Source organism: Hemicordylus capensis, chromosome 4 (assembly GCF_027244095.1).
Source record: "Hemicordylus capensis ecotype Gifberg chromosome 4, rHemCap1.1.pri, whole genome shotgun sequence".
Taxonomy (NCBI): Eukaryota; Metazoa; Chordata; class Lepidosauria; order Squamata; family Cordylidae; genus Hemicordylus; species Hemicordylus capensis.
This window is the reverse complement of record NC_069660.1, coordinates 27107126-27132400: the sequence shown is the minus strand read 5'-3', so window position 1 is coordinate 27132400 and position 25275 is coordinate 27107126. Positions and strand designations below refer to the sequence as shown.

The 25275-nt window shown below is 46.2% G+C and overlaps 1 protein-coding gene and 1 long non-coding RNA gene across 3 annotated transcripts in view; one reads left to right on the top strand and one right to left on the bottom strand.

Moving 5' to 3' along the window:
• The first annotated feature begins 787 nt into the window (after positions 1 to 787).
• LOC128325291 (uncharacterized) lies at positions 788 to 24433 on the top strand. The gene is made up of 2 exons (XR_008307351.1): positions 788 to 1545; positions 22834 to 24433. It is a non-coding gene; the product is annotated as an uncharacterized LOC128325291 (long non-coding RNA).
• The window catches only part of SALL4 (spalt like transcription factor 4), a 40411-nt gene continuing 35934 nt past the window's right edge, over positions 20799 to 25275 (bottom strand). For both annotated transcript variants that reach the window (XM_053250924.1, XM_053250926.1), the window contains exon 4: positions 20799 to 23257. In XM_053250924.1, the coding sequence (XP_053106899.1) occupies positions 22823 to 23257 (435 nt within the window). In that variant the 3' untranslated portion in view covers positions 20799 to 22822. The remainder of the gene's footprint in view (positions 23258 to 25275) is intronic.

Sequence of the window (25275 nt, the reverse complement as noted above, 5' to 3'; positions counted from 1 at the left end):
TTTCCCTTCCCTGCTCTTTTCGGCGGGTGGGCCAGACCCCCCGCCGCTGCCTCTCCTCTCTCCGCGGCCGGGCTGGACCCGCCGCCTCTGGGCTGGTCCCTTCTCCTGGGCCGCCCGGTCCTGTCCCTGCCGCCTCTCTGCCTTCCGGGTTGGGTCCGGTCCCATCGCTGCTCCCTTTCCCTTCTCTGCGGCTGGGCCAGACCCGCTGTTGCCACCATTTTGAATCCGCCGCTGCCACATTTCCTGCGGTCGGGCCAGACCCACCGCTGTCTTTTCTCCCCTTTCTTTTCTCCCCACCGCCGCTGCCTCGTATGTTCCAGTGGCAGGGCCGGTCCCGCCGCTGCCGCCTCTGCCCTCCCCGTAGTCCGTTCTCGGCCCGCCGCTCTCCTCATCATGGCAACCTGGTGCCTGCGGCCGTATCTTCCTCGGCTGTTCTGGGCATGCGCTCCGCGCATGCCCAGAACGGCTGAGGAAGACACGGGCGCAGAGACACGGGCGCACACACAGGCTCTTTATTATAGAGGATGGCTGGCATGAAGCACAGGGTACGTTCCCATTATGTTAAAGAAGTAATTTATCTTCTACCTAGAAGGTCTTCTTGACATGAGATAAACTATGAGCCCGCCTATTCAAAGAGGCTATTCCCACGACCAGGAGAAATCGAGCTAAGGGAGCCATACGGCTTTTGGCAGCAAACCTCTGAAAATACCCCTCCCCTTAAATGAGGTTATCGGAATGTGTACTCTGCTAACCCCCATTTACCTGACCGTGAGATGCTGCAGCGTGGCTCTGCATTGTGGGACTCATGGGGAGACCCCCGCTAGGAGGCTAAAACCAGCCTCCCATCTTTGGGGGGGTCTCCCCAGGATGCCCTGTGCACTCACGTGGGGCCTCCTGGGACTTCCGGGGGCCAGGTGGCCCCCAATCCCCGCCACTCCTACCAGCTCTGTGACAGAGCCGGTAGTTGTGTGGGTGGCCAATCCAGCCTCCCAGGGATAGCTCCCTGCTCGTCTGCGGGGAGAGTGGAGAGCCTCAATGTTTCTACATAAAGGTTGTCTAAACCTTTTCACTCCATTGTGCTCTAGAGCACACCCACCTAGGAATGAACAGGACAAAATGTATTATTTTGTCCACCACAGTTGTTTTCCTATTCTGCAACGAGGTATGGACCACATTTGGCCCCAAGGCAAATTTGTACCACAAACCCCACAAGCAGTGTGCTTCTTCTCCAGATTCACCCATTGCATGTACATACATCTGGGTACCACCAGCCATTCCATCTGGATGTGCCTTGGTCCACATGTCCATCCCGCTTGCAACCTCCGTTTGGCCCTGTCTCCTGGCCCAATCTGTGTAGCATGGTCAGTTGCATCAGAGAACTGGTCTCCTAGGATCAGACCACCTTTAGATTCTTACTGGCTTCCTGACTCGTGAGTGGCAAGAAGGTCTCCACTCTTGCATCCTGTTTTCCTGCTCGTCCCTAGGGAGAGGTCTCTCAGCGCACACTGAGCAACAAGTGTCCAACACACCACTGGAAGGATACAGGTATAGTAACCAACCTCTGCTCCAAACCCGTGTGCTCCCCTTTCCTTGCTCTCTTTGAAGTCTAAAGCGGTTTCCTAAAGGCCTGTTTCTCTGGCCAGTCTTGAGTCAATTTTAATTTGGATCTCAAGCTAAAATGCCTCTTTGTGAGCTTCAATTTAGTATTATTGGTATTATTAGTCTGATTAGTGGCCCTATTCACCCCCTATCCACCCCCAGCACAGTACCACCCCCAGCACAGTTAAGGCCCTATCTGACCCTATCCGCCCTCAGCACAGTACCTCCAGTGACTGTTGCTGGTGTCTATCTTACATTTCTTTTTACAGTGTGAGCCCTTTGGGAACAGGGAACCATATTCTTTCTTTCTTTCTTTGGAAACTTTTGTTGAAAAGTGGTATATAAATTGATGATGATGATGATGATGATGACGATGATGTTGATATCAGTTTCCTCCAGCACTGTCTGGAGCTAAGAGGCCACCACCTTCTCAATCACCTTGCCCAACTATGGGAGATTAGAGACGGGCATATAGTTGCCTAACTCGGAGGGGTCCAATGTAGTTTTTTTCAAGAATCGTCTAATGATAGCCTCCTTAAGACAAGGAGGCATCCTACCCTCCCTCAGAGAAGCATTTATGATGTTTACCAGTCTAGGGGTGTGCATGAACTGCGATTCGAGTACTGGTTCAAACACGTTCAGCACCAAGGGAGGGGAGCGGGAGCTTTAAGAAAGAGTAGAGCAGATCCTTACCTGCTCCCTGCCACCCCATGCATCTTCCTGTGCATCAGGGGCATAGCTAGCCCGCCGGCGGCCCGTACGCGGCTGCGGTGGGTGCCCCGATATCCCCGCCCCCTGCATCTGACATCAGACACAGGGGATAGCCACACCCCCATGTCTGACATCAGGCGCGGGGGGCGTGGTCTGGCTCCCAAACGGAGCCTTGAGGCTCCATTCGGGAGAAGCAGCTTAACTGCTGAAGGGGGCAAAAAAGCAGGATGCATGCCAAATAGGGGAAATAGGGTGAAAAAACACCGTGCAAAGGTAAATGTTCAGGGACCAGAAAAATGACTAAATGGAAAAATGGTAGCGGAACCTCTACTAATACTGGAAAAATAACTAGAAATTCATATGGAGGAAAAAAGACAATTATATCTGTGAAAAGTTCAAGATGCTATATTAGAATGAAACCTTATCAATCAATAATCCAGTAAACTGGAACAAGTACCAATGATCTAACAACAATTCAACACATTCACATACCCAAGTATTTGAACTCCAGTAGTAAATAAACGATTGTAGTAAAGAGTGAGTATGCATATAAACAAACACATGAACAAACTACAAATGAATGTATATAAGTCCATATGTGAAGTAATAATTGCTCCAACGTAGATGGCAATTCCAAACAAAGTTGAGGCGTTGATATAATAAATGATGCCTAAGCATGCATGTATAAAAATATAGCATCAAAAAAAGACTGAAACTTCTTGCCAAAATGAAGAAGATCCTGTGAGAGAGTCCTGTGAAAATCCTTGAGAAAGTCCTTCTAAAAGTCCTTATGGGTTAACCCGGGATTCTTAAACCCATTTCGGGTGGTCCTTCATCAGAGAATACATTAATTCAACTTTTCTCTTGTTGAGACTTACAATCTTTGTAGAGGCAACCTTTCCTCTTACATCTTGCTAAGAAGAAAAACGTTTACTGGTTAGGGTTTGTCTTTTTTCCTCCATATGAATTTCTGGTTATTTTTCCAGTATTAGTAGAGGTTCCGCTACCAATAGTCATTTTTCTGGTCCCTGAACATTTACCTTTGCACAGTGTTTTTTCACCCTATTTCCCCTAACTGCTGAAGGGGCCATGCAGCCCCTTCGGCAGTTAGACAAAGGCTAGTTTGCAGCGCAGCCCAGGAGCAGCTCTTCCCTGCGAACGCAGCACCAGTCTTAGCTCCAGAAGGGGCCGGGTGGCCCCTTCAGGAGCTAGTTAGGCTGGCGCTGCAAACGCAGCGCCAGCCTTTGTTTATCTCTCAAATTGGCCGCGCGGCCCCCACTCGGGAGCTAAACTCCCGCCCCCGCGTCTGACGTCAGACGCCGGGGGCATGTCAGGGCCGCTAATGGCGGCTCCTGATTGGGCACGGCTCGGGTTCTTTGAATCCTTTTGCCCAGTTATAGCTACGCCCCTGCTGTGCATGCATGGACACCATGTGTGTGCTGGTGCCGCGGCGGGTACTTGGGCCGAGTGCCACCCCAGCAGGAAGCTGCATGGGGCGGTGGAGAGCAGATAAGGAGAAACTGATCCTCGAACCACAGTTTGTGCACATCCCTATACCAGACCCTCTCTGATAATCTGATAGATAAAATAAGCCAAGGCTCTTCTCGTTCCTTTGGTCATTGCTAATGCCCATCCATCAGGCACGGACAGCTTCTCTGGGGTTCTTTCCTCAAGAACAGGGCCATCTAGAGACTCCCACAACCTTGGGGCAAAGCCAAGCCAGAGGCCCCTTGATATTGATTGATTGATTGATTGATTGATTGATTGATTGATTTGATTTGATTTGATTTCTATACCGCCCTTCCAAACAGTTTACACAGAGAAATAACAAATAAATAAGATAGAGGGGTTGTCTTTTAACGAAAGGCGGTATATAAATGTAACAATAAATAGATTCCTGTCCCCAAAGGGCTCACAATCTAAAAAGAAACACATGATAGACACCAGCCACAGATGTCTCTCTCATGTACCCCTCATGGTGAGAAAAACTTAGCTTAGCCAAAGTCACACCTGATCCTCAGGCAGACATGGACCAAATTTTCTTTGGCCCCAGGAGCCAGCCCAGGAATGTGGGAGCTGGACAATGGACACAATTACCAGACTTCAAGACAGACATTGTGGAGGAGGGGAGTGTGTCCCATGTGTGGCTTCCTTTTTTCTTTTTGTTGCCTTCCAGCCAGCCATCTTGAACAAATGTCAGTTTTATAATGTCTTGGGTGTTTCTCTAAGGGACAAAACCAGTCAATGGCTCTGTATGGGCCTGTGGAGCAACTCCTTGTATCTCTTAAGAGCTGGTGTCATGTCATGGCCAAGGCTGTGAGTGGTCAGCCAGGAAGCCCATGCAATTAGGGAAAGGCACCCCAGTATGCTGGTGGGGGGAGAATATGCATATGTATTGCACGCATGCACACGCTCTCATTTTTAACTTTTTAAAAACTTTATTTGTTTACCTACTGCCACTGTTGCCTCTACCGCTCCTTGCCCCCGATACTTGCCTCCTGCCCTGCTCCTCCTCACCCCTGCTGCTCAGAAGCCAGTTTGCGCAGTGGTGGGAGGTTCCATAGCTTCTCTCCTCACTAGAACCAGGAGAGAAGCCATAGAACCCCTTCCTGCTGCATGACTGGCTACAAAATAGAGAGTGCACATGCGCCTGGATTAGGCACCAGGGCACATGTGTGCCTTCCATTTCTTAGTGGGTCCACACAGTGCTGAGGGGTTCTATGGTTTCTCTCCTCCTTCAAGTGAGGAAAGGAGTCATAGAACACTCTGCTCATCCAGTGGCAGGGGCGAGAGGAGGCGGACAGTGTGGGCAAAAGGTGGCAAGGCAGCGGGCAAGCTGCAGCTGCAGCAAATGGGGAGGGGGAGAGGGCAAGGGGCCAATTTTAGATTGTGAACTGCCCAGGGACTTCTGTATGGGGCAGTATAAAAATATGCTAAATAAATAAAAATGGCATGGCTCCTGGAGGCATGGAGGCCTGTGTTCATTGGACACCTTTGGACACCGCTAGTTGCGCCCCTGCCGGCAGGTCCAGACTGGGGACTTACTTCTGGCTCAACTCAGCTACTTCCAATGAACTGAGGTACATGATCATCTGCCACACCAACTTCACGTTCCCTCCGTAACTCGGACTTGGGGGAATCTCAGGTTCTGTATTATGCGTGGGGAACACCTCCGCCCCCATTTATGATGTACTGATGATACAATAGAGCTCTTCTCACGATCAGTGAGAAGAGCTCATGGGCAGTCTGCAGGGAAGGAAGGTTTAACATACCTACTCCTCAGATGATCAGAACGTAGTCCTTGGGCAGGCAGATTGCCCACCTAGATGAGCAGTGGCATGGTTTGGGGTGCCGGGACGTGCCACGTTTCGCCCCACCCCCAGAGCCCCAATAATGCACCTCTATCAGGCAGTCGGAGCTGCCTGAAATAATTGGCGAAGTGTTTGCCAGGGCTCTCGGCGGCCCGGGTGTGGGAGGGGGGAGTTTGCTCTGGGCTCCTATGGAGCCCGAGCCACAGGGCGGGGCTCTCTTGGCAGCCTTTCCCCATTGGCGGCCTGGGTTCTTTGAACCCTTTTGCCCAATGGTGGCTCCGCCCCTGTTTGGCGCAATCCCAGTGGTTCACACAAGCATGCAAAACCAGGCTGGGCTGCCTTAGCCCAGTTTTGCACGCATGTGTGAATAGCCTCAATACTTTCCCCCCCTTCCCCCCAAATTAAAGACCATTGCTGGGCATTGCTGAACACAGCGAAAGTCTTCTGGCAATCCTCCATACCTGACTCTATCCTCCCCTCCCACCCCACCGCCCAGCAATTTCACCGCTAGGAGTTTTTCCTCCTCAAACCCTTATAGAATTGCTTTGTATTCTCCCAAACCCACATAACAAGACTGATGTACCATTTCAAAGATGCCAAACGGCTTCTCCATAAAAGCATGTAGTGGTGTGAGCTTTATTGTAGTTTCCGTTACCAAGTGCTGATGGATTTATGAAGGGCTTCATTAAATGTATGTTTAAAGGATATCCGCTATCACCCGCCTGTCAAAAAGGGGGAGAGGGGGGAAATCAAAGCCATCCCAACAGATCAGAGATTCAGGTGCTAACAGCTTATTATAGTCTGGTAATGATTAACTGGACAATTAATTGCAGTAGCCTTGTCATAGCTCTGACATAGAGAAAAGATAAATGTATCACGTGCAGATTTAGGCATGTATAACATTGCCACACTGCTAATAATTTCTGCCCTGACATCCAAGATCATGACTGTTTTTCAGCTGCAGAAGTGCTGCTATTTTGCCATGCACATATGTTTAGTGCCTTGTGTGTGTGTCCATTAAACCATGAGAACAACCTGCCCTTGCATCTGTTCACAGCCATTCTTTTCTTTCCTCTGCTTTAGGAAGCGAATGTAATAGGTTGAGTGTATTCATTAAAGAGCAACTGGGATGAAGTTGGCTCCGTCTCACCCCTGCAAATGCATGGGAGTTGAAGGCCATTCACAAAACAGTCTGCTGCAAAGATGAGTGCATGTCTGCAACTTTCAGGCTTTCTATCTTCAGCAAACACTTTCCATGCCAATTGGTCTACCAAGGAAATTCTGAAAGTTGCAGAGGATTCTGGGACATTTAGGGTAGGGGTGTGTAGGACCTGCTTTGCTTTTCCCCCAAACCCCAAGATCAGCCACATAGAGCCAGGCGCATAATAGTGGCTCAGGGTGAGCATGAAGTCCTTTCACATGAAAATCCACTCCTTGTTTTCTTGCTAGCTTTCTTAATTTCAGCAGCCTTATTTGGGCTGGGGTGTTTCTTCTGCAAATCATTCAGAGATCCACCAGTAGATGCCAGTTTACCTTCTGCCTTTCCTTGTTTTAGGGCACACACAGCTCATTCAGAGCTCTGCTGGGTGTAATCATTTGTCTCATGTCAGCTCTCCTACAGCTGCATATTAAACAAGCAATAGTGATAGACAAGCAATTTTTTTTAGGCAAGCTTCTCAATGTGGAAACTCTGGTAAGCTTCTAAGGAGCCTCAGGGTTTTTGAAACAAAATTAGAAATGAATTGTGAGCCCTTTGGGGACAGGGATACATCTAACTTATTTATTATTTCTCTGTGTAAACCACCCTCAGCTATTTTTGGAAGGGTGGTAAAGAAATCTAATCTATTTTTGGAAGGGTGGTAAAGAAATATAATAATAATAATAATAATAATAATAATAATAATAATAATAATAATAATAATATCATAGGGGCCACAGAAATCACCATCAGCCAATTACAAAAAGCAGCTTTACTGGGAACAGCCTATATTCTGCGACGATATCTATAACCATTGACAATAAAATTCTGGCATCCCAGGTCCTTGGGAAGGACTCGATGTCTGGATAAAACAAACCAGTCAGTAACACCTGTCTGACTGTGTAAACAAGAAATAATAAAAAATAATAATAGACTCCCAGTGAGGTACTACCTTGGCGTGGTTGTGGGGCTTGCATGATCTGAAGAAGGTGAGAGCTATGCCAGAGGTCCAACCATACTGGACAGGTCTCACCAGAGGAGCCAAAGAGTGCCTCTCCCATCAACAATATGGTGAGACATAACTTTAATAAATCTATACCTGATTGGTCATTGCCCAGGTCAACATGGACCATGCCAGCTGCTAGTCCCTGGACATCTGGTGGCAAGTGGGCTACAGAACTCAGGATCTTCAGTTGAGCAACCAGGGCTGGAGACTGCAAAGTTACTGGAAGAAACGTCGCTTAACCGGAAAAAATATATGAAAAATGCCAACAAGGAAATAATGATCTGCTATTACAAGTCTAGTCCAACTAGAAGACGTTATTTTAAAAGAATGTACCAAATTTGGAGAGAGAAGCATCAGATACGGAAATAACAGAACAAAAGCTAGCAGACCAGAGAAGATTCATAATAAGAAATAAAGTATTCACAGGAGTTGAGCTGGAAGAACTGCAAAGAGCAACACAGGCTCAAGATATGGAAGAAGAATTACCACCAACTGAAGAAGTTTCTCATGGGGAAGGTGGAGGAGGTGTTGGAAATAGAGGATGCCACTGTTGCTGAACTGTTTCAAAATCAAAACCAGGCAACCTCCCCTTTGCCTTCACCTTAAAAACCCAAATGCTGTTTAACAGAAAAGCAAAAAGAACTGAAGCAATAATAACTGAGCACATGAACCAAACAACAACCAGGGTTCAACTTCCAGCTCTAAAAACAGTTGCCAAAAAACAACTTGCTCAGGCATTAAAAGATGTCAATGCTGCACTTGCAGAAATAACAACCAAGAATTTGCAAGAAACAAACTAATGCACAGTGCATCAACAATAACAATACAGGAGCTTGGATATAAGATCAGTGGACCTGTCAAAAAAGTAAGTAGTACATCACCTAAATGGAAGATTAGATTAGAAAATAAAATCTCCAGGCTTAGATCATATGCTAGTAAATGGAAAGATATGAAAGACAAGAAGCTGAAGAATGAAAACACCAAACAGTATCTGATCCAAAAATACCCCCTAGATTCAAGGAAAATTTGAGAAGTCCTGGAAGCAGCAAATAACAGCAGTGTCAAAGAAGATTAGCAGATACGAAGCCAGAATTACACAACACAGGCAGAATCTCCAATTCCAATTGAATCAGAGACATTTCTACCAAAGCATAGAAGGAGAAACTGTAAGAAACACAGAAACACCAAATAAAGAAGAAACAGTGCAATTCTGGCGGAAATAATGGGACAATCCAATAGATTATAATAAAAAAGCAGGCTGGGTGAAAGAGGTCAAAAATGTAACCAACAAATGCAAGATCTAATAATAACACCAGAATCAATAAGTGAAAGAGCAAAGAAAATTAAAAATTGGACTGCACCAGGCGATGATGAACTGCATGGCTTTTGGCTTAACACCTAACAAGTCTCCATAAACAACTATCAAAAGAGTTCAATCACATTTTGCAAGGAGGTGATATTGAACAATGGCTAACAACTGGGAAAACTCATCTCATAATGTAAGACACAGCAAAAGGTGCAGTTCCAAGTAATTATAGACCGATAACCTGCCTGCCAATCATGTTCAAATCATTAACTGGTATAATAGCAGATGAAGTAATGCAACACTTATTAACTTATAAGCAGCTTCCAGTTGAACAGAAAGGAAATTGCCCAAACACCAGAGGCACAAAAGACCAGCTGCTGATTGACAAAATGATTTTTGAAAATTGCAAGAGAAGAAAAACAAATCGAAGTGTTGCATGGATTGACTACAAGAAAGCCTCTGACTCAATGCCTCACACATGGATACTAAAATGTTTAGAAACAACTGGTGTCAGCAAAAACATTCAGATATTTATTTAAAAAGCAATGAGTATGTGGAGTACACAGTTAATCAATGGTGAGATACTTGGACAGGTTAGCATTAGAAGAGATATTTTCCAAGGGGACTCACTATCCCCTCTGTTGTTTGTAATTGCCATGACTCCACTTTCACAAATACTAAACAAAACAGGCCTTGGATACCAAACATCTAAAACATCAAGTCAAATAAACCATCTGCTCTACATGGATGACCTGACGTTGTATGGAAAGTCCCAGTCAGAAATCAAATCACTGCTAAACACTGTCCGTATATTCAGTAGCGATATAGCAATGGAGTTTGGACTAGACAAGTGTGCTGAATTAATAATGAACAGAGGAAAAATAACAAAAACAGAAGGAATACTGCCCAATGGAAGCAACATCAAGAATTTGGAAGAGAAAGAACATTACAAATACTTGGGCGTTCTCCAGGCTGATACCATTGCACACACTGAAGTTAAAAGAAAAATTGGAAGTGAATACATCAGGAGAGTTAGAAAAATCCTCAAGTCCAAACTCAATGGTGGGAACACCATACAAGCCATAAACACCTGGGATATACCTGTTATCAGATACAGTGCAGGAATAATAGACTGGACCCAGGCCAAGCTATATTGACGGGCCAAGCTCTTCAAAACAACTTGAAGAGCACCTCAACACCATAGGGGCCACAGAAATCACCATTGGCCAATTACAAAAAGCAACTTTACTGGGAACAGCCTATATTCTGCGACGATATCTGTAATAACAGCAATAACATTGATAATAAAATTCAGCCATCCCAGGTCCTTGGGAAGGACTCAATGTCTGGATAAAACAAACCAGTCAATAACACCTGTCTGACTGTGTAAACAACAACAACAACAACTATTATTATTATTATTATTATTATTATTATTATTATTATTATCTATTATATTAATTCTCGTAGACGTGCCTTTGTGGGGATGTGTCCCGGCAACCCAGCGGATAGGCTGGGTGGTGGAGGCACTGGATTGGCTGGGCAGCGGTTGGCCGGGTAGGGAAGTGGCCGCTTGGGGAGGAAAGGAAAGGAAGAAAAGTGGGCAAGAGGAGAGGAGAACTGAATGGACTTGGGCAGAAGGGTGGGTGGGGAAGCTGCGGGGAGAGAAAGTGGCGGAGCCTGGCTGGCCGCTTCGGAAGACGCTTGCTGGCCGCTTCGGAAGACGCTGGCCGCTTCGAAAGACGCTTGCTTGAGAGAAGGCCGTGCAGGAAGGAGCCGGCTGAACGCTTGGTCACCCGACACCAGAGACTGGAGGAAGGAGGAGGCAGCAACATCCAGCAGGGAAAACAAAAGCAGGCTAAAAAGCAGCGGGGAGCAGAGCACAAATGAGAGAGAGAGAGAAAGAGAAAGAGGGAAAAACAGAGGAGGGAGCAAACTGGGGCCAAAGGCTGTCTAGGCTTGGGAGGAGTGGATTGGGGCAGAAGGTTGGAGGGGAGTGGACTGGGACAGAAGGCTTGGGGGGAGAGCGGACTGGGGCTGAAGGCTGGGGGGGACTGGGGCAGAAGTCTTGGGGGAGGGGAGTAGGGCAGAAGGTGGGGGGAGTGTACTGCCGCACAGATGCTCTGTGCAGGATCAGCTAGTTCTATAGAATGCATGACTATTTTAAATTAACAGTTAATTGGGCCTACAGAATAAGGCTGCATTCAGACGTAATTGCTCACCACAATTATATCTGGCCGAGGTTGTAACTCCGTTATGCCCAACGCACAAAACCACAGTTACAGCCCCAAAGCTAATTCTAATGGTTTGTCTTGGCAAATTCCTTCGGTTATCTCTAAGGTTCGCCACCCACAACTGAGGTTTTGCCGCCAAGGCATTACATCTGACAACTGATGCAGCTATAAATGCAGTTCCACACCAATTTTCAAGCCCCAGTCATAGAGGCAGCAGCGCAGAAATGCCTGAGGACGTGGCTGCTCCATGCTCTGGGTGGTTCCCACTGATAACCTCTCAGAAAATCAGCCATGCCCCCGCAGTCAGCTACGTGGCTATGGAGTTGCCAGGCTACAGGGACACCACCATGCCCCATCAAGCCATGCTCATGGGCAGCTCAGATTCCCACTCTGTCCCTTGCCCCCACCTGGCCAGCGGTAGGGCAAGGGCACAGGATGACAGGACGGGCACTCAGTGCTTTGCAACCCCCGGAAGGGAGCAACAGTCATGTATGCTCACAAGCTCAAACACTCCAAGTGGCAATATAAGCAGGGCACCCGATCACAGCACCGGGAGGAGAACAAATACCTGGGGGTGGGGGCCTGGGGCCGGGTATAACAGGCAGAGCAGCAAACTGTGGTTAGCTGTTACATCTGAATGTGGCCTAAGTATTCATGCCAAAGGCACAAGTAGCAGTAGGTTTATTATGATCATAGACCAGCACAGGGCATAATCTTTGTTTTTAAAAAGCCAACTAACCTGTTTTAATAGAGGCGTGCACTGGAAAATATTTCATTTCCTGCATTTAGTCAACTCATTTTCCTGGGCAAAGATCTTGCTTGTGTCTGTGTGCCTTAGGAGGCTGTGATATACTGAGTCAGACCTTTGGTCTTTCTAGCTCAGTATTGTCTTCACAGACTGGCAACGGCTTCTCCAAGGTTGCAGGCAGGAATCTCTCTCAGCCCTATCTTGGAGAAGCCAGAGAGGGAACTTGAAACCATCTGCTCTTCCTAGAGTGGCTCCATCTCCTGAGGGGAATATCTTACAGTGCTCCCACTTCGAGTCTCCCATTCATATGCAACCAGGGTGGACCCTGCTTAGCTAATGCTTGCTACCACAAGACCAGCTCTCCTCTTCTACATGGAGAGCCTTCTTGGGGATGGGGGCACTGCTCAGTGGTAGAGCATCTGCTTTGCTTGCAGAAGGTCCCAGGGTCACTCCCTGGCAGCATCTCCAGATAGGGCTGGGAGAGATTCCTGCCTGAAACCTTGGAGAACCACTGCCAGTCAGTGTGGATGATACGGAGCTAGATGAATCAATTCTAAACCCGCTTCCTGTGCCTATGAATCACACTTATGCCTGCCACATAATGTATGGAATGGCCTTCATAAGAAAAATAAGAACAGCCCTGCTGGATCAGGCCCAAGGCCAAGGTCCAAGGCTGGATCAGGCCCAAGGCCAAGGCCCAAGACAGATGCTGCTGGAAACCTACAGGGAGGAGCTGAGGGCATGCCCTCCCTCCCTCCTGCTGTTACTCCCCTGCAACTGGTACTCAGAGGCATCCTGCCTTTGAGGCTGGAGGTGGCCTATAGCCCTCCGACTAGTAGCCGATGATAGACCTCTCCTCCATGAAGTTATCCAAACCCCTCTTAAAGCCATCCAGGTTGTTGGCTGTCACCACATCTTGTGGCAGAGTTGTGTCCACAACTTGTGTCCACAAGTTGCCTTCAGAGAAAAGATAATATAAAGCAACTAATTAGATAAACACCTTCTGCTGTAATAGAGAAAGAAGGAATAGATGCTACAAAAATGTCCCCTTGGTATACTGAGGAGTTGCAGGGGCTGAAGCGGTTGGGTAGGCAACTAGAACACAAGTGGAGGAGAACTCGGTTCGAATCTGACAGGATACAGCGTGGGACCCATTTGAAGGCTTATGCGGTAGCGGTGCATGTAGTGAAAAAACGATTTTGGTCTGCGCACATTGCATTTGCAGGTTTGCATTCGGCAGAACTATCCTGGGTTGTGAGTTTAAACTCTGCTCCTTCTGTTTTAAATCAATTCCCAGGGTCATTCTGCTGTGACGCTTTTAATGAGTTATTTGCAGACAAAATCTCCTTTATTTGAGCTGACCTGGACTCCAGTATTTCTGCAGGGTCTATGAAGGAGGTGTCCAGCAATCCCTCTTGCAGTGTTAGGTTAGATCAGTTTCAATCTGTGACTCCTGAGGATGTGTACAAGCTGCTTGGGGCAGTGCAGCCTACCACTTGTTCTCTGGATCCTTGCCTGACTTGGCTGCTTCTATCTAGCAGGGAGATTGTTGGAGGTGGCCTAGTTAATAACATAAATGCATCGCTGAGGGAGGGTAGGGTGCCTCCTTGTATGAAGGAGGCAATGGTTAGACCGCTTCTTAAGAAGCCTTCCCTGGACCCCTTAGCGATGGATAGTTACAGGCCAATCTCCATTCTCCCTTGATTGGGCAAGATGATTGAGAGGGTGATGGCCGACCAGCTCCAGGTGGTTTTAGAGGAAACTGATTATCTAGACCCTTTTCAAATTGCCTTTAGAGCTGGCTATGGGGTTGAGACAGCCTTGGTCAGCCTGATGGATGACCTTTACCGGGGAATTGACAGAGGGAGTGTGACTCTGCTGGTTCTTCTGGATCTCTCAGCGGCATTCAATACCATCGGACATGTTATCCTTCTGGGTCGCCTGGGGGAGCTGGGGATAGGGGGCACCACTTTGTGGTGGTTCCACTCCTATCTCTCGAGTAGGTTCCAGATGGTAGAACTTGATTACAGTTGCTCCTCAAAACAGGAGCTGCTATATGGAGTCCCTCTGGGCTCCATTCTTTCACCAATGCTTTTTAGTATCTACATGAAACCACTGGGTGAGGTCATCAAGAGATTTGGTGCTGGGTGCTATCAGTATGCTGATGACACCCAAATCTACTTCTCCTTTTCATCTTCATCATCAGGATATGGCACTCATCCTCTAAATTCCTGCCTACAGACAGTAATGGGCTGGATGAGGGATAAGAAATTGAAGCTGAATCCAAGCAAGATGGAGGTGCTTATTTTAGGGCCTCAGAATTTGAGGGATGAGTTAGATCTTCCTGTGCTGGATGGGGTTACACTCCCCTGGAAGGAGCAGGTGCGCAGCTTGGGAGTACTCCTGGACCCAGGACTTACCCTGGTATCTCAGGTGGAGGCTATGGCCAGGAGTGCTTTCTATCAGCTTTGGTTGATTCTACAGCTGCATCCATTCCTTGAAGAGGATGACCTTAAAACAGTGGTGCATCAGCTGAAAACCTCCAGGTTTGACTATTGCAATGCACTCTACGTGGGGCTGCCTTTGTACGTAGTTTGGAAACATCATTTAGTTCAAAATGTGGCAGCCTGATTGGTCTCCGGGACAACCCAGAGATACCATATTAGGCCTGTTTTGAAACAGTTACACTGGCTGCCAATATGTTTCTGGGCAAAATACAAAGTGCTGGTTACCCTGAACAGCTTAAGTCCAAGTTATCGTAGAGAGCACGTTCTTCTACATGATCCCCACCACACGTTGAGGTCATCTGAGGATCTCCGTCTCCAGTGACCACCTTCTCTGTAGTTGCCCCGGGGCTGTGGAATGCACTCCCGGCAGAAATCCATAATCTGAGTTTATTGTTCGCTTTCAGGAGAGCCCTTTAAACCTATCTGTTTGGCCTGGCCTTCCAGGGTTTTTAATTTGTTGTAAATTGTAACTGCTGTGTTCGGCCTGGTTCTCCAGGATTTTTAACTGTGTAAATGTTTTAACTGTTAATTAGTTTCTTATGCTGTTTTTTTATAGTTTTGATTTTAATTTTTAATTGATTTTAATTGTTTTTACTTTGATGTAAACTGCCCTGAACCATTTTTGGAAGGGTGATATATCAATCAATCAATCAATCAATCAATCAATCAATCAATCAATCAACAGAAGGAATTCTGTTGCAACCAAGTGTCACTGTTTCTGAAGAGACTTACTTCCCAGTGAATTTACGGAAGGTTTTAGGCTTAGGATATCAGAGCTCATCTAGGTGCAGATAGGTAGTTTTTGGGACTGGACCTAAAGGCCTTTTGGGGGGCTCCCGTCTCCCCCCCCCAAGATAAGCATCATCCACCTACTCACTGTCCTGTGCAGGGGCGTAATAAGGTTAGAGTGGGCCCAGAGACAAGATTTTAAAATGCCCCCTCCTCATTGAAGCTCAGCTCATAATGTAAAGAAATCTTAAATGAGGCTGAATAGTGGTAACAAAATGCATAGATAGATAGATAACCTAGAACATCATCCTAAATTATTTTTTTAAAGGTTTTGTAAACTGTGGATGATGCAAGTCATTTAATGGTACTAGAGAAAGACATGCTGTTCTGGCAGCTCCAGGTCTTAACACTCACATCAATTCCGGAGGATGAATACCACTGAAGGAAGCCCGGGCGGGTGCATGGCTAAGGGAGTCAGTCATGTGACTTGCCTCTGGGGGGCCCCCAAGGCAGTGGGCCCCCAGACAACTGTCTCCCCTTGCCCTGTTATAGTTCCGTCCCTGGTCCTGTGGATGTTGCCTCCGATGGTGGTGCCACTTGGCCTGGGCTGGGGGAGCTCTGGAACCTCCGGGGACAAGTAGGAGAGTCAGTGGCTGCCTGCCTCTTGCCTGCTCTGCTGCCGCCTTCTGCCCACGCAGCATGCTTTGCTCCCTCACATGGCTCGGGCTGGCTGATGCCTGGCACCATCACATGAGCACACCGACTGAGCAGGCACACATGGGTGGAAACAGCTCAGCAGGCTGCTTGTCAGGCCTGCCCCCGCCCTACTGCCACAGCCACACGGGACTGGAGAAGTCTCGGGCAGGCTGTGGGTGGGCCACATTCAGCCCTCAGCCCCTGGCCGAGCCTGGGAGATCGGGTGGGCTGCACTCAGCCCTCACAGCTAGTGATGCTCTTACCCCTCCACACCCCCTGCCCCCCCCCAATCTTCTTTAGTCTATCCTGGGTGGTGTGGTCGCTGCTGGCTTGCCGAGTGATGATGACCTGTGCCAGGTGCTTTAGAGACAGAGGCAGGAGTGGGGCAAAAAAAAATGTGGGATGGGAATATGTTAAATTGCATGTTGAAATGTTTCTGCTAATGCATATTTGCATAAATATACATGTTTTATATCCTTACATTCTTGTGAGTTTAGTTGCTGTTTGTAACCTCAAGAACACACGTGTTAAAAATACTCTGTGTGTGTGTGTGTGGTGATAATGCAGTGGGTGGGCGGGGGAGACCTAAAGTCCTCCAAAGGCCTTTAGGTCCAGGCTCCAAAATTATCTAAGTACTTCTCTGCTCACAGCCCAGTTGCACCTGGCCGCCCGGCACAGTGCAGGCCAGTGGTGGGTAGTGATGGCCACCCTGCACATAACTGAGAGGATGGGGGGGTGCTGGGGCTGTGGGGGACCAGACTGCCGCCCAGAGGTCTGGAGGGAAAGGCACCTCTGAAAGGTGGGGCAATGTCCATTTATTGAACACAGGCCCTTCTGACCTTGCTACACCCCTGCTTCCCAGCAAGGCCCTAGATGCTATACCAGGCTGCTTTGCACTGCCCTTCAACTGGTACCTTCCCTACATCGTCCACTTCACAGCCTTTGGTCCTGGTTGCAAAGGGGGCTGGCTCACCTGGAACGAACCAGATGTTCATGAAGAGCATGCGTTCGGACACAGCGCGCACCTCAGGCAGTAGTTGGTTTGGCCAGTCAGCTGAAATGTTGGTTACAGATCTAGGTTTGAGGCCGAATGAGCCTCCAGCTCCTGCCTTGGTGTGTGTTCAGACAGTGACAGTCAAGTTGCTTTGCAAGTATGTTCAGCATGATGTGTGACTCTGCTTACTGTATTTTCTGTAAGGTGAGCCATGGCCAAAGATGAAGAGGGTTCATCATGATCTGGTATGACTTGAGGAGATAGAGGGCCTTCGCCCTTTCTCTTTGCCTTATTAAACTGTATCAGAGTACAGCTTAATGCAGAAGGGCCTAGGCATAATTTTCCCCTTAAGGGATTTTAGGGAGAAAGATTGTGAAAGACCCCAGCTAAAACCCTGGAAAGCCACCCTCTAAGGTAAGGGTCTCCCTCTCTCCCTCTCTTTTGTTGACGGTTAAGGGCTAGTTCAGATGATACTCACCACCTGATGTTCTGACTCCCACATATGCACCTGAGAGGCACAGACTCTCCAAATCGCCCCTTATTACGCAGTTTAATTACTATGTTAAAACAGACAAGCAAGGCCAGGAATGGAGTGTGCAAGGGAAGGGAGGCACTCTGCCTTGAGCCTGATGTCTCCACTCAGAACACAGTCTGCAGCCCCTCAAGGGCTCTTCACTGGCAATTTATGCCCAAGCAACAAATGGTTCAGTTGGGGAAGAAACGGGGAATTAAAAGGAGGAAGTGTCTCAAAACTGCAGACAAGTGGGAAGCAGCCTAGTTTTGCCACTTGGAAAGGAATTGTACTACTTGCTGCTGCGGCATAAGATGCTCTTCAGAGGGTGCAGTAACAAGCTGCTTGTCAGTGGTTTTACCCCATGCTGCTGTCAGTCCCTCCACAGGGAGAGGCCAATTGCACAGGTCAGTTCCCACTTACTTACATTTTAATACCACCCCATACAGAGAGGTCCCTGGGCAGCTGACAATCTAAAAACAACCATTAAAACATTAACACGATTGAAAACCTTCAGAGAAGAGGAGACTCTACTTTCATTAGGAAGTATGTTCCAGAGTCCTGGGGCAACTCTAGAAAAGTTCCGGTTTCGAGTTGCTACCACCTGAGCTGGTGGCAACCACAACCAGACCTCCCCAGATGATCTTAATAGGCAGCAAGGTTGATAAAGAAAATACTTTGGACCCAAGTCATTCAGGGCTGTATAGGTATGTACAGCACCTTGTATTTTGCCCAGAAGTTTATTGGAAGCCAGTGTTCTTTTAAAATGGGTGTAATAATCATATTACACCCCCAGATTACGGGCAACCCCCAGAGACCAACCTGTCTGCTGCATTCTGTACTAACTGCAGTTTCCGACTAAATATAAAGGCAGCCCAATGTAGAGCGCATTGCTGAAGTAAATTCTGGATGTTGCCAGCATATACACCACTTTTAAGGTCGTGTATCTCCAGAAATGGATGTAGGTGGCGTATCAGCTGAAGCTGATAGAAAGCACTCCTGGCCACTATCTCAACCTGATAAATCAGGGAGAGGTTTGGGTCCAGAAGTACTCCCAGACTACATATCTGCTTTTTCTGGGGGAGTCCAATCCCATCCAGAAAAGGCAGATCTAAACCACTTCGTAAGTCTCAACTTCCCACAATGAAGTTGAGACCTTCCATTTGTTCTCCCTCATCCAGCCCATTACCACCTCCAGGCATGCACTAGGGAAGTTAGGTCAGTTCCTGATGAAGTTGACATGGAGAAATAGATTTGGGTGTCATCAGCATTGTATGTGGAGCTGCCTTTGAAAATGGTCCAGAAACTGCAGCTGGTACAAAATAGGGCTGCAAGATTAACAGGGACCGGACACTTTGATCATATTATGCCAGTTCTTTCATCAGCTGCCGGGCCCAATTCAAAGTGCTGGTTTTAACCTTTAAAGCCCTAAATGGCTTGGGACCAGGTTACCAAGGTCCAACCTGGACCTTAAGATCTTCTTCAGAGCCCCTCCTCCAAGTGGCCCTGCCAAACAAGGCGAGGTAGGTGGCTACTAGGGGGAGAGGCCTTTTCGGTGGTTGCACCCCATTTATGGAGTAGCCTCCTCAGTGAGGTTCCCCCGGCTTCATCACTTTTTTTCCTTTTAGATGCCAGGTAAAGACCTTTTTGTTCACTTAGGCCTTTTACATTTTGATTTTTAACGGATTTTTAAAGAGCTTTAAAATTACTTTGTATTCTATTTTGTATTTACTCCCCTCCCCTGCCATTTTTGGTCTGTTATGATTTAATGTGTTGTGTGTTTTTATTTCATGTTTTAATGTTGTGCTGTGAGCCACTCAGAGAACAATTTGTTGTGGGGTGGCTAAAGTTTATTTTTGATAACACCCTCCACCAAATCCCGATGATCTCTTCCAATGGTTTCATATAGATGTTAAAAAGCATTGGGGATAGAATGGAGCCCTGGGGAACCCTATACAATAGCTCTCATTCTGAAGAGTGACAATCTCCAAGTGACACTATCTGGAACCTACCCAAGAGGTAGGAACAGAACCACTGCAAAGCAGCACCTCATAACCCCTTCAGGTGCTCCAGAAGGATACCATGGTCAGTAATATCGAAAGCCGTCAAGTGATCCAAAATGATCAACAGCGTCACATTCCCCCTGTCGATTCCTAATTGGAGATCATCCAACAGGCTGACCAATACTTTGTTCATGCTTTGTGGATGGCAGGAGTATAGTTATCATTCCCTGGCCAAGATCAAGTTGGAAAAGGTAGCCTTGAGTGAAAAAATTCAGCTTTGCTAGACTTCCAGTTTTCATAGGCCCATTCACATGTGGTACTCAATGCTCATACAAGTGTATTGTGTACAGAGGTACAGTCATTCACATGTTATGCTCAACACAGTTGCAGGGGAGTAACAACAGGAAAGAGGACATGCCCTCAGCTCCTGCCTGTAGGCTTCCATCAACATCTTATAGGCCACTGTGTGAAACAGGATGCTGGACTAGATGGGCTTTGGGCCTGATCCATCAGGGCTGTTCTTATGTTCATGTACAGAAGTACATTTCCTATCGGTAACATGCATTTGAAAGGCCTGTATCCAGGTTCACTTTGAAAACAAACACAGGTACAGTCATCCACACAAACACATGTACAAGTGAACAGATATCTACATTTGTACAGCATAATGTCTAAAATCAGGCTCAAGTCTCAGAAAGCAGAGCTGGTCTAGTGGTAGCAAGCTTTAATTGTCCCCTTTGCTAAGCAGGGTCCATCCTGGCTTACATTTGAATGGGATACATGCGTGACTACTGTAAGATATTCCCCTCAGGGGATGGGGCTGCTCTGAGAAGAGCATCTGAGGTTCCAAGTTCCCTCCCTGGCATCTCCAAGATAGGGTTGAGAGAGACTCCTGCCTGCAGCCTTGGAAAAGCCACTGCCAGTCTCTGTAGACAATACTGAGCTAGATGGACCAATGGTCTGACTTTTTATAAGGCAGGCTCCTATGTTCCTACGTGTCAGATGCTGGAGTGGTAGCTAGATAAAATTTTCCTACTAGTAATATAGCCATTAAGGAAGCCAGAAAAATTATGCAAAATGTTTATGCAAAAGAAAATCAGTTTTTCTTGGAGCAGATTTAAAGAGCCTGTGGGCTTTTTTTTTTTTTTTTTTAATGATGGAATACACACAGCTTTGGTCATAAAACCACCTTGTACACAGTGTTACAGAAATTTAACAAGAAGAATGAACATTAGATGCATCAAGTGAAAAAAGTCATCCCAAATTTATTCTCATAACAGAAATGAATCAGTAGATATTTAAAAAAAAATGCTACAGAGAATTTCCTTAAAAATTCGTACATTCACAATGCAGAAGAGACACGACACTTGGGATGCACCTTTGGCATGTTCCATGTAACAAGAGCCATTTTACAGTGTAAACAGGTTGTGTTCTTACTTACAAAGTCCAGCAGGAAAGGCACAACTTGGCAAACACAGATTCAAAGCAAACAAAAAACCCAAAAACTGAAATATGCAAAGAAACAGTTCAGGTGCAACAATATTTTATGGAGTAACTTCTCTCTAATTAATCCACATTGTTTCCTGGGCCTTCCATAATGAGCAAAACTGGACTCTGAAGTTGGAGGTGGGTGGGTGGGGGGGGGGGAGCCACATTATTGTTCAAGTCCTTTTAATACCAAAATGTTTCAGCTAAAACGTCCCAATGTAGCTTTACATCAACACAAAGAGATCCTGCAGCTGCGGGAGGAGAAAATAAAAAAGCAAAGACACAACATAAATTCATAACATCATCAGATGCTCCCACCAGTATATCAGGTTTTGGTTCAAATAGTGCACAGTAGCCCCTGCTTGGATCTCAAGTTCAATACAGTGGTTATTTTATAGAAAACACAGACAGCACTACAAAAAGGGAAAAAAAATGAGGTAGATAACTTAGAATCCAGAGAGCCATCCCAGTAACCTTCATACAATACCAATGCCATTAGGTGTTTTATTCTTTGCTGAAAATGCAAATATACACAGTCATAAGGAAACTTACGCCCCGCAGGAAGTTTTCCTTTAGAAGCTCCTTTGAAATGAGGAGGAGGAGCTGATGTGCCAGGCAATGAAGCTTGCACAAGAAAAGCTTCCAGATGGATTGTGTGAAGCTGTCTTCTCAAAAGACCACACCACCTGCAGAGCGCATTACACCTAAGCACATACTGTACTTCATTTTAAATACAGAAACTGATCTCCTAAAAAAAAAAAAATCATACAAAGATCAAGATATGCATGAATGAGGAAGGATTTCCTCCTGTTAAGGGAACCAGTTCCAAAATGCAAGTCACCTGAGATTCCTAGCAGAACATTCAAAACCCAGCTTCCCAAAGATTTGATTCCCTTTCAACAGTATATACAAAACCTATACCCCATTGCTTGTTCCTCCTTCATGGGTTCAGTCAACCTAACCCTTCACCTCCGCAATGTGGGGGGAAAACCTGCATAAGAAGTCAGCATTTTGGCACTGTTATATATGCAGCGTGTGTGTGTGTGTTTATGAGAGAGAGATACCAAATCATATTTAAATAAGCAGCAGTCATCAGAACAGGATGTATAAGATTTGTCATAGGTAACGGAGAGAGTGCCAGTTTAAAAATACAGGTTTTTCTTCTTTAAACAGCATTATTTTGCATAAATTGGATTTTCATGTTTTGACAGTCATCATAGCAATATTACATTCAAAAACCCACACACACCAAAAGAAAAAAGGTTCTACTCTAAAAAGGGTGGCATTCTAAGATATTTACCCGCATAATTGGTTCCACATATAACTTGTGAATTATAGGAGTTTCAAACCCCCACTTGTCCTTCATGACCAATAGATTTTATTCTATTCTGCTCAGAGCCACCAACGGTTTCTACATAAGCAACACCCCCCAAAAAAGAAGGGGGGAAAGGGAGGTAAATGTTATGACCTTTGGAATTTCACATTGTAAAACGTCTAAGGTTTTACGCATTAAAGTCACATGTAAAGAATTACTTCGCAAGACCCGCATCTTTCCAAATCAGAGAAGAATCTTAAATTGGCTTCACTTTTCTTTTTGCGCAAATCAATGGCATGATTGTACTCTGGGCAACTCTTACAAAGACAACCATAGACTCCTTTGCACATCAAATAGGAAAATAAGGATACTTGAAGTGTAATCTCTTTAAAATATATTTATATATATATAGGCTTGTATAGTTAATTTTTTAAATCTTTTCTGCCTCCTCTCAAATTTTCTTGTTTTAATTAACAGCAATTTTGTTCTCCTCCATAAAGTGAGGGAATTGGCATTTGGGCATGTTGTCTGTAGCAGCGCTGCTGGGCTTCTCCATCTCAGGACCACTTGCAGACTGGGAGCCATCCATCTGGGAGACGGTCGCAGAATTCATTGCTATATTGATTGCTGGGCCTCCCCCAATTGTGGTGGGAAGAGAAGGTATGCCACCACTCTGGATCACAGAGATCTCATTGGTCTTCATGGCCAAGCCATTGCTGAACACTGCTGCGTACTGGTTCCATGCTGCAGGATCGAGGTTAACTGATGGAGGCATGACATCCTTGGGAAACATCTCCGATACTTTCTTTGGATCACTGCTGAGAAGAGCCATGGGGTTGTCAATGGACAGTCTTCTTCCACGTCGGGCTGAGTTGTTCCACATATGCGTTCCAACATGGACCTTACAGAAAAAGAGCATCAGAAAGAATCAGCTTATTTTTCCACAGATATTGATCTTGCAACTTTCAACACACACACACACAGAGCGCGCCGTGGATACCATACTTTCTCTTAGCCAAAAGGCTGAGAAACTATGGAAGCTGCAAATAAAACATTCAATTTCAAATGGGAAGATCTGGCTTTAAATTCACAAAGCTCCTGCAGTGTCTTTCTCAAACTGCCCAACTCTCAGCACAACTGTGACCCTCCAGTCAAATAAAGTCAGAAAGATAAGCTGATTTTTGGACTACGACACCCAGCATTGCTAGCCACGATGGTCAGTAATCAAGGATGATGGGAGTTGTAGGCCAACATCTGCAGGAGGGTCAGAGTTGTGCAGCCCTGGCTTAACCTATCTCATAGCAAAGGTTTGTTTGTAAAGATCCTTCTACTCCTTGGAAGAGAGGATGGGGGTATAGCTGTGACAGATAGGAGGCAAGGAGGGAATGATACAGCCTGATTCACAGAATGAGAGAGAGGAACGCGTTCTCATTTAGACTGCTTTCTGCTTCTTTTAACACGGCAACCGTAACGATCAGCTCTCCCCTCCTCTAAAGAGCAAACCGGAAGTGAACCCTGTGCTAACTGATAGGCAGTGACCTCTGGGGATCTCAGCACATGGTGACCGGGACCTAGAGGGTCTGGCGGCGGGATGGGAAGGGTGGGGGTCCTAGTTAGAGCCAGGCAGGGCAAACAATAGGTTGGCTGGCCAGGCAATAGCAGCAACCAAGATGACTGCAGGGGCTTGAAGTCTCTACCTTGGATTTGGTGAGTTCAGGAAAGAAGCCAGAGCTTCTGGGCTTCTGAAGGGTTTAGCAAGAGAACAGTTTGTTAGAGCATGTTAAGATTTCTTTCTTTTTGTGCTATACAAATCCTTAAATGGTTTATTATGTTTTTTATTTGTAACAAATTAAGCCAAACTGAGCCAATGTTCTTTTCCAACTAGGGCATTGTAAAAGTCTCTGTAAACTCTCAAGGGGGATTTTTTGAATTTTCTTGCATTTATGTTCTATGCAACTGGGTAACCATGATTTTAAAAGTGTGCCACCCCAATATTATCTGAGGGTGCTTTTTGAAGTATTATTGTAGTTACTGAGTGTTCCTTTTACCTGTAACTTAAAGCTGAGAGAGCCTCAGACTGAAGCAGTCTGTAGTATTTTTAAAAAAGTTTTCTCTTTTTGTTCTTTGGACTTTACCTGCCTCTGAGTGGATTTTCAACTCAGGAAAAAGGGGTTTTACTCTGGTATAAAACAAGCCTCAATGTTAATTGCTCAGCAGATCACTACCAAGTGTTCTCTTCAAGTGTAGGTTGCACATGGAGGCGTTTTTGTATTTTTCCTTTGGCAAAGAGAAGCAGAGTTTTCCCTGGAATTTTGCCCACACCAGGGAGGGATTAAACTGTGTCAAAAAGTGGGCGTGGAGGCAGCAATATAACTACCAAGGAATGGTTAAGTTTTAAAGGAACAGCCTTTGTTGAGCAAACATGGAGGGAATGATTCATCATTTTTCTCCCCCCACCCTGGGCTTGCTCTGAGACAAAGGCTGGGCTTAAATCTGCTATTTGCTATAGCAACTATTACTTAGGACCCCCTCCCATGTGCTGTGAATTTGGTTTGTACCCAACTGTCAACACATAGGTTACAAAGGGGTGTTGCCTGTACTCTGAATGACCACTAACTTGAATGAACATGGTGGATCAGCAAACAAACAAACATCCTTGTAGAGCCCTCATATGCTGTGAATTTGCACTTATGGTCTGATACAAACCAAACATTAATAGAGGAAGACACACACATGGTGATCTTAGAAGCCTTCCTACCTTCAGAAAGTAGGCTTTAAAAAAAAAAAAAAAGGCAAGCAGAGGGCATTGTCCCCTACATAAAGAGCCAGGTCTCATGATCAGTGAGACCCGGTTTGGAAGGGTGAGTGGGAGCACTGGGCAGCCAGATTGGCCGCCCACACAATTGCCGGCTCCGTGAC